At 33.2% G+C, this 12,140-nt stretch overlaps 2 protein-coding genes across 2 annotated transcripts; both read left to right on the forward strand.

The window, feature by feature from the left end:
- On the forward strand, positions 3,732-10,912 carry LOC18593804 (diacylglycerol kinase 5). Its single transcript, XM_018125031.1, has 13 exons — positions 3,732-4,249; positions 5,467-5,674; positions 5,782-5,904; positions 6,067-6,195; positions 6,737-6,822; positions 7,608-7,731; positions 7,880-7,928; positions 8,738-8,820; positions 9,189-9,253; positions 9,940-10,014; positions 10,139-10,226; positions 10,364-10,480; positions 10,562-10,912. Exons 2-13 carry the CDS (start codon positions 5,480-5,482, stop codon positions 10,892-10,894), a joined length of 1,467 nt encoding a protein of 488 aa, XP_017980520.1. The 5' UTR covers positions 3,732-4,249; positions 5,467-5,479; the 3' UTR covers positions 10,895-10,912.
- On the forward strand, positions 10,927-11,782 carry LOC18593805. Its single transcript, XM_007021181.2, has one exon. It carries the CDS (start codon positions 11,369-11,371, stop codon positions 11,639-11,641), a length of 273 nt encoding a protein of 90 aa, XP_007021243.1. The 5' UTR covers positions 10,927-11,368; the 3' UTR covers positions 11,642-11,782.

Genomic DNA, 12,140 nt, shown 5'->3' on the forward strand with positions numbered 1-12,140 from the left:
TATACGTACAATACTTGTGCCGGCGTAACTTTGACTGAAATAGTACTCGAATTTGATAAATTGCCTAAAATATTATGAAATTATATAATAATTATATGTTTGTAATATATTAATTTATCAAACGAAACTTTAATTAGTCAAATACTTTTTTTTCTAGATTTTGCACTCAAATATACGTGTATGGTTATTATATTTTAGGGTTTATATAAAACATGCAAAGACGTATGCTAGATATGGACTAGCTGTGGTCCTAGCAATAATCTTGTGGATGGCAACCTTTATCAATTAATCACATTTTTTTTAGATAAATTATTTTATGTGAAAACATACTCCACGTAACAGTCGATACGGGTTTTATTAGTTTTTTTTGCTAAAAATTATTAATTAATTGTATAATAATTGAGTGTGAAAATAAAAAAAATGATAGGTCCAATGAAATTCGTGGCCTTTAAATATATGATTGCAAACTTTCTAGAGAGGTATATATGTATATAGATATGAAGTGGAAAGATTATGACAGTCCATGGAATCGAATCATCAAGCACAAACTCATCAATCAAATTCAAATCCCATTTGTTTAAGCATATTTTAGAAGGAAATTCACAGGTAGAAGAAGACACCTGGCTTTGAAGCCATGCAGCTGTATAAGTTCATGAACTTTCTGACAATATATATATATATATATATATCTCAGAGCATGGGGCTGTCACATGAAGCAAAGCTTCATAGCCGCAACTGCAGATTGGGAAAAGGTGATTGCTGCTTTTGTGGGCGTTGAATGGATGGATTGTAACCGGACAAGGGAGGGAGGGAGAGAGAGGTGAAGGCAGGCTGGCTGCGGCTGCAGAAATTGTTTGCAGGTCAAACTAGAATTGAAGAGTTTGTTAACCAAATTAAATATGCATGTGATAATACTGAAGCATTTACCTAATTTGCTGTCACTATTTGGATACATAGAATCATATATTATTAGGTCATGATGACAAGAGACAGGTTCAATGTTTCAAGTTTTATACCATTATAGATTTCTGACCTTAATTATCAAGACCAAGATACTGGTTTTGTATATTGTGTGTATCTTTTTGTTCATGATTATAACGCAATTTACTTATAATTATTAAATTTTATGCATCATCAGTTATTGAAAAATCCCTATTATATATGCGATGAAGTATTATAAGTGACAGAGTAACCTTATTATCATGATTTATTGAAATTCAACCCTTTATACATGACAACATATTAAACATAGCTAGCTTCATATTACATGATTATGTTTTAAACTAAAGGATCAACCTACTTTTGGGGTACATAAAATTTTATTTTTTTGGTAAAAAATAAGATTCCAATATTTAGTTTTATTTTTTACATCTCGTTGAATGAAAAATATAGTACATACGTTTTATTTATGAGTATAAATTTTTAAGATTCTAATTGAAAATTACTTGACAGATGAGCCATTACGTCATATTACATCAAGCAGTATAAAATGACATGTAACTTTTTGACTAACAATAAATTAATTTGTTAATGATAAATAATTATTTGATCTAAAATAAAAATAAAAGGGTTTGATTGAATATAATAAAAATAAAAATATATTTAATTTTCTTGAATAGTTTTGTGATTTTTTTAAGTATTCTACTTTTTCATTTTGTTGGGTTTTTTTTAGATATGCCATCCATGTAATGTAAAAGAATAGTACTAACAAAATTTTGAAGTGATAAGATTAAAAAATTTATAAACATATGGATGTTATCAAAAAGGTAAGAATCACTAAGATTTGCAATGGGACCCCAAATAAGTTAGTAAAGAATTAAATATTTAATTAATCCCAAAATCTGTCTTATAGCTTCCCACTCTGCCTAGCATATTTTATGCATATATTCTTCTCTTTTTTGTATGGTTGAAGTAGCACTGCTAGATATTATAATTTAGTCTCTTGTCGTGCCATTGGAGACACTCTCTCTTAAAACAATATCATATTAAATAGTAATTAAACCTTAAAATCTTAATTGATAGTAAAAATGTCCTAAATCTAGGTATTTAATGCCTTAATTATTGTTAATTCATGTTCAAAGTGTTTGTTCAGTCCCTCAACAACCATGGAATGTTAATGGATTTTTCATCCTAGATATAGGATTTTTTAACTTATAATAGTTGCTAGCTAGGTAGTTGTTATAATATTACGTGTTCGAATGCAAAAAAGAAAAAAATTTGAGATATGATTTCAACGATAATTTTATTTTTCTACGGAGCCATTTTGTCATGTACTTATTTTTGGTCAAAAAATCATTGAAATACATAGCAAACTCTTGGAAAATAATTAACAAAGAACTTTAAAAAAGAAAAAACAAAAAAAAGCCTTCTTTCTTTGGTTAAATTCAAACAAGTTGACTTGAAAACACTATAAAAAAATCCCACTTATTTTGATCGAAAAAATTTCAATAAAAAATTTCAACTTATTAATAAACCCTAAACCCTAAACCCGAAACTTACCGACAATCACCCATGCTAGGTCTTTACTATTAAGCAAGTTCAACTCAATGTCAATATCAAATTGTTAAGTAAAGCCTATCTCCTTTAACACTAAGAAAGCTCAAGGTTGTTCAAAGTTCAAATCAAATCAAACCTTACCAAATGGCCTCATCTAACAATTTTGTCATATCTTGAAACCTTAACCCTAGCCTTATGTCTCCACTTGTGGTGCATATAGAAAACAATAATCATCTTAATTAATTCAAAAGACTTTGGTTACAAAGAAGTATTTATTACTTTTTGGTATTTTATTAATTAGGTAAAGATTAGTCCAATACATGGAACTTGCTTCCTCACTTATCATTCTCATTTGTGAACAAATCATATTAAATACATGTCATTGACTTTGATGATGATGATGCACATAGCCCCAATTATTCAAGGATAATTAAAGTATCATTTTATTTTTTTCCACCCCACTGTTTATAGTCTTTAATAAACATTATTAAAAACCACAAAATTACAAATTATGTCGAGGACTTTTATTGCTATTATTAGTTAAATATAGAAAATTAGATATTTTATGGTTTGTTGTCAATGTTAATGTAGACTTACTAAAAGTAAAGAAGTTGTGACCTAAATTGGATTCCTTAAAATTTGAACATGGATGATCATTTGGCTGGGTTTGATCGGTTCGATATTAAAATTTTGAAAATTAAATAAACTATTCCCATTAAAAATAATTGAAATTACCCGAATTATAATAAAAAGTCAAAAATAACTGAAATCGATTTATCTAGTTGGTTATTTCGATAAAAGGTATTTTTTAAATATATTTTAAACATATTAATACTATCTATATATAAAAAATATATATTTTATTAATGATTGGTTTTTTAAATTTTGGACACAAAAAACCAATCAAAATAATTGAATAGATTACTTGAATTAATCAAATTCAATTTGTTTCCATCGATTATTTTGGTTTGAACTATATTTCGGTTTCTAACAAGAGCTTGCGAGCTGGGCCATAAATTTCTTTAATTAATTTTACGGGCCTATCTATCAGGCCATTTTGGGCCCAAAGGGTCCTTTTTGGGCCCTAGAAAGTCAAACCTAAAAGGTCAACAAAAGTCAATGGAAAAGTCGTGGTCATTTCCAACTGGACCTACACGCGACAACAACGAAGGCGCCACGTCGTTTCCTCCTTTGCTTTCAGTTACAACGGACTCAAATTCACTACAACTCCTCCTGACTTCCCCAAACCAAACAAACCAATCATCTCTCCCCATTTCGCCCTTCATCTAACGTGTCCCTCCCTCATTCTTTCTTCTCTTCAACAAATCCTAAACCCTACCGAACTGAACAACAGTTAGTTATCGTCCCGATCGCTCTTGTCCTCGTTCAGTTGGCCAAACATTAACTTTTTGAAGAAATCAAAGTCCTTCCCAGTTTTGGCTGCTTTTTTGCTTCTTAAGGTTTTTTTGAAATGGTAAACGTCGAAACGACGAAAATAGAAGCAAAAAACGACAACAGCAGCCATGGTTGCAAAAGCGAAAGCCGAAGCTTCTTTCCTCTTTCGATATTTTTTTCTTATTTGTTTGTATTTAATTGACATTTGATTACTTTCTAACCAATCCGCGTTTCGAATATTATAATAAATTAAATTCGAAGAAGAAGAAGAAGGCTTGTTGATTTTGCTTAGAATCTTGAGCTTGGATTCCTACGGTTATCTTCCTCCACAGTACGATACAGTTTCTTTCTTCTTCAGGTAAAGCATTGGCTTCTTTTTTTTTTAAATTTTTAATTTGAATATTGTATGATTCTGTTTGGGAAAGAAAAAGCAGAGGAAACGTGGATTAGAAATTTTCCTGCTTTTCTCTGTTGCGGATTTTGCGTTGTTATCGTTTGAGAGAGAAAAGGCGAGGGAAAAGCAAAGAGAAAGTGCGCATTTGAGAATTCTGAGTTTCTTTTGCCGTTCTTTTATTCGTTTTGTGATAGAGGAGAGAAAAACGAAGGAAAAACGTAGAGAAATCAAGCATTTTGAGAGATTTTGAGCTTATTTTGGGTTTGTTTATCGGTTTTCTAACAGAGGACAGAAAAAGCGAGGGGAAAAAAACGAAGAAAATCGAGCGTTTGAAGTTTTCTTAGCTTATTTTTGCGTTTTTTATTCATTTTTCTTCTGAAAAAGGAGAGAAACTAAGGAAAACGAAGAAAAAGCGTGCATTTTGAAGATTTTCAGCTCCTTTGCTTGTTCTCTTTAGCTTATTTGAGCTGATTCAGTATATGAGAGAGAGGGAAAATTGAGGGAAAAGCGAAGAGGAATCGTGCATTTGATGATTCGTGCTTAATTCTAGTTGCGGTTTTTGAGTGTTTTTTTATCGGTTTTATGATAGAAGAGAATGGCTTTGATTAAGAAGCTGTCGTTTTTCCCTGGGAAGGGCTTGGTTGAATTGTCCTTGGGATCACAACTCATGGCTAGATATATTCGTAGTTTTCTTTCTAGAAGGTTCTAAGTATTTTTTTGTTGCTGATTATTAATGTATTTAATTTAATTTAAAGAAATAACTGAAATTTAGAATATGTTCCATAGTTTGGATCAGTAAATAGTAAAATCTTCTCCCTGTTTGATTAAATTCCTTGAATTGGGTTGTTTCTGGTGTGAAATGACACTTCTTTGGTGAAATGCAATAAGAATTACATGCTTAGCTATCCCTGTTTTCAAGTTTTATGCAATTTTTCCCAATTGTCAACTATATATTATATCTAAACGAAAGGAGAGAAAGGATTTCATGGAGGGTTTGTAGTGCTCATTGAGTGGCATAAGTATTTTTTGTATTACTCCCCGAGTTTCTGTTTATTCTTTCGAAGTCTTATGTTTCTTAGCTTTTGTTACACAAGCAAAATGTTGATGCACGTACATGATTGCTGCAGACTTATAATAGTATTCTGAATTTGTTGATCTTTTCTGATATATGTAACCTACAGCTGGGAGGCCGGGATGGGTGATGTTATGTCAGACAATATTTTGACTGAATACTATATTCCAGATTATATACTGGTTCCTGGATCAGAACCAAAGAAACCACTATGGATACCTTCTTGTCCAGTGTTAGTGTTTATCAACTCCAAAAGTGGTGGACAGCTTGGTGGGGATCTTCTTCTTACGTATCGTTCTGTTCTTAACAAAAACCAGGTATTTGTTTTGTTTATTTACCTCTGCCTGCTCTTAGAGGACAATGCAATTTTGACTATGAGTATTCATCTTCACAATCAATTGGTACTTGGCTGATTGATTCTCAGGTTTTTGATTTGAGGGAGACGAAACCTGATAAGGTGCTACACCAAATTTATGCCACTCTGGGGACACTTGAACAGCATGGGGATGTTTTGGCTCCAGCTATTCAGAATAGCTTGAGAATAATCGTGAGTTGACATATTAAGTAACTGGTTATAATTATTATTAGGTTGTTTGTCTTCTTTACTAAGATGTATACACATACATCACATATACATACATCCATGTTATCTATGTACACAGTTGATATCTAAATTTTATTTCTAATATATGCTTAGACTGTTTATTAGGTTGCAGGTGGTGATGGTACAGCTGGCTGGCTTCTTGGTGTAATATCTGATCTTAAACTGCCTCAGCCACCTCCAGTTGCTACAGTGCCTCTGGGAACTGGAAACAACCTACCGTTTTCTTTTGGCTGGGTAGGATGATGCTCACTTGTCTCATGTAGTTTATTTTATTTTTGAAAAGCAATGTAGTTTATTTTATTAATTGTCAGTTCATAATGGTTTGCAGCTTGGTTTTTTTATTTTTTGTATTTGTTTTTCTCTTATAATGGTGTCATCTATCATGTAAATCACAAAATGTGTCTAATTGTTGGAATAATGTCTTTGTATTAATAAGAATGATGATTTCTCTTTTCTGTTTTTGTCCCCATTTTATTGTCAAATCTCTCATCAATTGGTATTGGCAAAGAAAGAAACAAAAATTTACAAGCATAATCCTTTTAAGCTGGAAATTGGTAAACCTATGCTGCTAAATTTTCATTTTATTGTTGTCATTGATGCCAAACTGCCTTTTCAATCTCCTTAGATGAATGGATGATAATAATTAGTTGCTCTGTTCTAGAGATCATTTACTAGTGTACGCTGTTTTGGAAATGGTTGTTTTACGATTGACATACAGTATGTACTGGAAGTATTGGCTCATCTCAGTCACACTTTGTGTTTGGTTAATTTGCAGGGAAAGAAAAATCCTGGTACAGACTGCCAATCTGTATTGTCATTCTTGGAACAAGTAAAGAATGCAAAGGAAATGAAAATTGACAGGTAATAAACTCCTTAGCTGTTGTCTTCCTGGTTTTCATCAAGCTACTATAAAAACAGACACACATGCTTTTACATATCTTTTATTTCCTGCTAAGTAATTCGTAGCGCTTTATCTTCCCATATCATGTTGCGGCCAAAAGCAGAACCCTCTATTTGTGAACAATGTCGAGTTGCATTTGAAGGTTCAGGAAGGAGTGAAATATGGAAGTTGCCTGAGCGACCCCTACTGAATGCAAGAGATAGTTTTTGATGACTTTGACATGCATCTAGTTTCTAGAAACTTTAATTAAGGAGTTCAGCATGTGGATTATATTTGTGTCGCCACACTTTTTATGAGCTTTATGCTTGTTTCGTGCAATATCTTACTAAACCATGTTCACTTGACCACTCAAAATTTCTGCCACCAAAACATCTTCCTAATGGCTTTTGTCATATGTTCATACCCTTTTGACATCTTTCATAGTCCTCTGAAGCCTTTAATGTGATATGATGTGGCTTTGCAAATATGAACTGTGCATTACTATGAGCTTAACAAGAAGAAAGATAATCTCTGCCAGAACTTTTCAAAATTTTAAATGAACGTGAATAGAATTCATTACTTGTTGAACCTAGATTAAATAGTGGTTTTATACTTATACTAGCAATTCTTTCTTTACTTTCACTTTCTTATGGTTATAATTTGCCATGTCATAATGGAAAAAGAAATTCAGTTGCTTACATGCTAAAAGCTTCAATATATTTTCCCTTTTATTACTAATGCTACAGTTCATTCAATGAAATTTCAGCTGGCATATTATCATGCGAATGAGGGCCCCTACTGAAGGTTCCTGTGATCCCATTGCACCTCTTGAACTACCCCATTCTTTGCATGCATTTCATCGCATCTCTCAGACAGACAAACTTAACATGGTATGTGTCTGTTTTCTATTCTGTTGTGGGGGTTCAAATCATCATTCTTACATGATTGATTTCCCCTTTAATATTTACATGCTTCATATGAATGTGGGTTGTTTCTATGCTTATTGGAAAAATGTTTTTGGATGTTCTCACTTCTCAGGAGGGTTATCACACGTACCGTGGAGGATTTTGGAACTACTTCAGCATGGGTAGGAAATATAATCTAGTATGAAAATTTTTATAATTTTAAAAAGGGAAAAATTTCTTATTTTCTAAAGACATGTAGATATACAGATTTGTACCTTTGTATTACTCATCCAAGCATCTCATGTTGTGTAAACTCTGGTGCTTCTTAGGACTTGGCTTGGTGAAAGTAGTAGTCAGTGATTTTCCTTCTGTTATTGTCTTCAACTTGAGCCCTTACAGTCCAACATAGCATTTCTACAAGTTTAACCTGATATATAGATCCTTCGAACATAGCATTTTGGCCTTGACATGATGGGCATGAGAAGCTTGAACAGTCAATTATATTGAGATGGTTTCCCCCCACTATATATATCATGCAATTGGTCATTTGAGGCATTTTTGGAGGTAGAGTGATTCAATGGGAAATAGAATTATTGCACACTTAGGATTACTTCGTGGAGCCACATATAATTTTTCCATCTTCTCTTTTAAAACTTTTATGCTGATTTTGCCATGGAAGTAAGCCTCACAATGAAGAACATCATTAGCCCAGCTGTATTGCTTTTGCATATGATTGTTTGTAGTTAGTTACCTCCATTTCTAGATTTAGATCTTGGTGAGAAAAACTTTTATTCTGATTATTATGATTAGGCTTTAAGGGCATTCAAGTTTCTATAAGACCTTTAAGTATCATAGTGTAGTTTAATTTACCAAAGCTTTATACTCCAAAAATCTTAAAAGGATGAAGTCGGCCCAAATTATTTACATGTGAAATTTTGTTTGGTACCTACCTGGTTGTTAATACTATTAAATAAGATTTTGTTCTGGTCAGGAATGGATGCTCAAATATCATATGCATTTCACTCAGAGAGGAAATTGCACCCAGAAAAATTCAGAAATCAGTTAATTAATCAGGTAAACATATGTTTCTGCAGTGATAAAGGTTTTTGATATGTGGAATAACCTTTAATTATCTGGAACCATATGTAGTCCTACTAATACTTTTAAGTTCCTAGCTGAAAAAACAAATGAAATACTGATTATACAAGTTTCCCTCTCTCTCTCACACATGTTTGTGTATTCAGACTGGAGATATCTTCATACATGTTTGCATAAATATACTACTTTTATGTATTGCTGTAGTTGTAGCTTACTTACTAATAATATAGTGTATGACAGGATCTTTTCTTTTAAGCTATCTATAAGTTTCCTTTCCCTTGTATCGTTATCCTCAAGATTATTCTGTAACTTATATGAGTTCTCATTTCTTTGTGGTGAAGCAGAGTACTTACATAAAGCTTGGATGTACTCAATCATGGCTTTCGTCTCCTTTTCATCCTTCTTCACTGTGAGTCTTCTTACAGATGTTTGGCAATAATAGCTCCCATCCTGTTTAGAAGAACATGCATGATGGCTTGATATTTAACGCTTCTCAGCTGGCTATTTATTTTAATTTTGTTGATAATGCTTGTTGGGGAAAATTAACCATATTGTATAGTATTCATATGAGTTACAGTTGTGAAGAACTGAAGATACTGATAATCAATTTGTGGGTTCAGTATCAAGCAAATGATTCGTGTGCCTTTCTGTTTTTATTGGTCATGTCACTTGGCTAACTACTTATCTAGTTAATAAGGTCCTGCTAGTTTTATGATGCTGCAAGGTTGTATCATTGGTCTTGTATTTAGATTATTGCGCTCTACTCCATGAAGTTTTCATATATGTTAGATATTTTTTATTTTCTAGCTCATCAGTCATGTCTTCAGTTTTTTAGAGCTTTATTTACATAAGCTTATCAGTCATGTCTTTCTGCTGAATGATACCATGTATGCTTTCTGTTAGTGCATTTATTGCCTGGTTAAGTTGTCACTACTGAGCATTCAACTTTGATCTCTATTTGCTCCCATTGGATTATTTTGTATTCTTTTGTTTCTTGGGTAAGCTTCTTGCGCCCTAGGATGTCATTCATTCTTCGAGTCATGGTTGCCCTCTGTTTGGTTGCCAGAGTTTGAGAATGGCTTAATTTCAATACAGGAACATAGCTCAGCTAACAAAGGTTATGATTATGAAGAAACAAGGCCAATGGGAGGACCTCAACATACCTCGCAGGTCAAAACTATGTGTTTCTTTTCATATGTATAGCCTGGATACACTGTTATAATTATAATCAACATTTTGATTTCTCATTTGTAGTCCTACTTCTCCTTATACTTGTAATTTCTTTCTTATACAGCATCAAGTCTATCGTCTGCCTTAATTTGCCTAGTTTCTCTGGTGGATTCAATCCATGGGGAAAACCATACAGGAAGAAATACCGTGATGTTTGTTCTTATTCCTCACTTCCTATATCTTCTGCTATAATCCGAACTATAATCATAGCTGAAATTGTAGTTAGATTTGGACTGATTTCTCACCAGAAGGTTCTGATTGCCAATTTTGCTAAATTCTTGGTTCACAGAGAGGCTTTACTCCTCCTTTTGTGGATGATGGCATGATTGAGATTGTCGGTTTTAGAAATGTATTTCATGGGCTTGTTTTGCTTGCTCCAAACGGACATGGGACTCGTTTAGCACAGGTAGGATGCCAAGCCATTGTAGCTGCCTTCCATCATTCTGATCTTAGTTTTCCCCATCTGATGGATCTGTCTACATTTTAGGCCAACGCCGTCCGCTTTGAGTTCAACAAGGGAGCAGCCGATCACATGTTTATGAGGATGGATGGAGAGCCATGGAAACAACCCCTCCCAGTAGATGATGACACAGTTGTTGTTGAAATATCTCACTTTGGTCAAGTAAGCATGCTTGCTACCCCATTTTGCAGATCCGAAAGTGTGCACGATCCCTCTTCACCTACCAGTTGCTGCGACGAGGATAATGAAGATAGTACTGATGAAGGAGAATCTCCTGATGATTGGGAAGAAAAAAGAAAGTTCGGGGCAGCTGATTCTTTCAAATTTCCTACTGAATTTGACATAACTCACCTCAGTTAAGCTCCTCCAATCTGATTTACTGCCCCTGCTTTTATCTTCTAGTTGATGGGATGATTTTTACTCTTACCTTGTTAGAATAGGACAAATGTTATGACTTGGATGGGAAGGGTTCAGCTCCCATATACAAAGAAACTAGAAAAGCAAGCCAACAATCTTATCTTGGGGATTTATCCATAGCAATTCCTACCCCCACCATTATCTCATTATTGTCTCCATTGTCGGATACAGATAAGCCATTTATTTTATTATAATACCACTAGCCTTTTGTTTAGCCTTATACCATCGGCTGGCTTTTTAGCCTTTTGTTTAGGCAAATACCATCTCTGGTTTTCTCTCCAACACTTTCCTCTATATAAGAAACTCTCATCCCACCCCCCATTTCCTTCAACAAATCAAGTAACAACCAGAAAACAAAAGATCCCATTTCCACTTTCTTTTCAAATTACTCTCAAAAGGGCATAGAAAAGAAAAACCATGAGTTCTTCAACAAGAGCTTGGGTAGCAGCAGCTAGCATTGGAGCTGTTGAGGCATTGAAAGATCAAGGTTTTTGTAGATGGAACCATGCTCTAAGGTCAATCCAACAGCATGCCAAGAACAACATCAGATCATGTTCTCAAGCCAAGAAAAAACTTCCTGCTTCATCTTCTTCTGCTTTGTGTAAGAAGCTGAGGGATGATGAGAAGTTGAAGAAGTCAGAGGAATCACTTAGAACAGTCATGTATCTGAGCTGTTGGGGTCCTAATTAAACCCCCGTTTAATCTTTTTTTATTTTTTGTATATATGTAATGCCCATTTTTGCACTAAATATTACATTACTTGAACAATTAAAAAAAATTGTTCAAATGTTGAGTTTGAGATTAGAATGGACTTTCTGCATATTTTTTTTTTATTTTTTCCTTTTGGGATAAATTTGGTTATATAATTGTTATTTTTGTTGATCATGAATTTAACTCTTAGTGAATTAACATGAAGATAGGTAAAGACTTAAAATCCCCATATTATTGTTTCCAAATTGATAAAAATTCAGCACAAAAAAATAATTCAAGACTAAAAATCCCCATACCGATTAGTTAATTAATTATTTTCTATATTAAGATTAATTTAACTATAAAGAAATTTAGTTTTTTGCTTCATTTCCTAATTTTCCCAATTGAATTCTACTATATATTATTTACCATAAGAATTGAAATTATATTAATTAACAAAATTAAGGTTAAGACCACATGGTTTATGAAGGAAAAAAGA

The sequence above is a fragment of the Theobroma cacao genome, chromosome 7, assembly GCF_000208745.1.
Source record: "Theobroma cacao cultivar B97-61/B2 chromosome 7, Criollo_cocoa_genome_V2, whole genome shotgun sequence".
Lineage (NCBI taxonomy): Eukaryota > Viridiplantae > Streptophyta > Magnoliopsida > Malvales > Malvaceae > Theobroma > Theobroma cacao.

Coding starts and splice junctions, on each gene's coding strand:
- LOC18593805 (XM_007021181.2), top strand. CDS start 11,369: ATGAGTTCTTCAACAAGAGCTTGGGTAGCAGCAGCTAGCATTGGAGCT.
- LOC18593804 (XM_018125031.1), top strand. CDS start 5,480: ATGGGTGATGTTATGTCAGACAATATTTTGACTGAATACTATATTCCA. Junction 7,929..8,737: donor TTGGAACTACTTCAGCATGG/GTAGGAAATATA, acceptor TGTTCTGGTCAG/GAATGGATGCTCAAATATCA. Junction 10,227..10,363: donor ACAGGAAGAAATACCGTGAT/GTTTGTTCTTAT, acceptor CTTGGTTCACAG/AGAGGCTTTACTCCTCCTTT.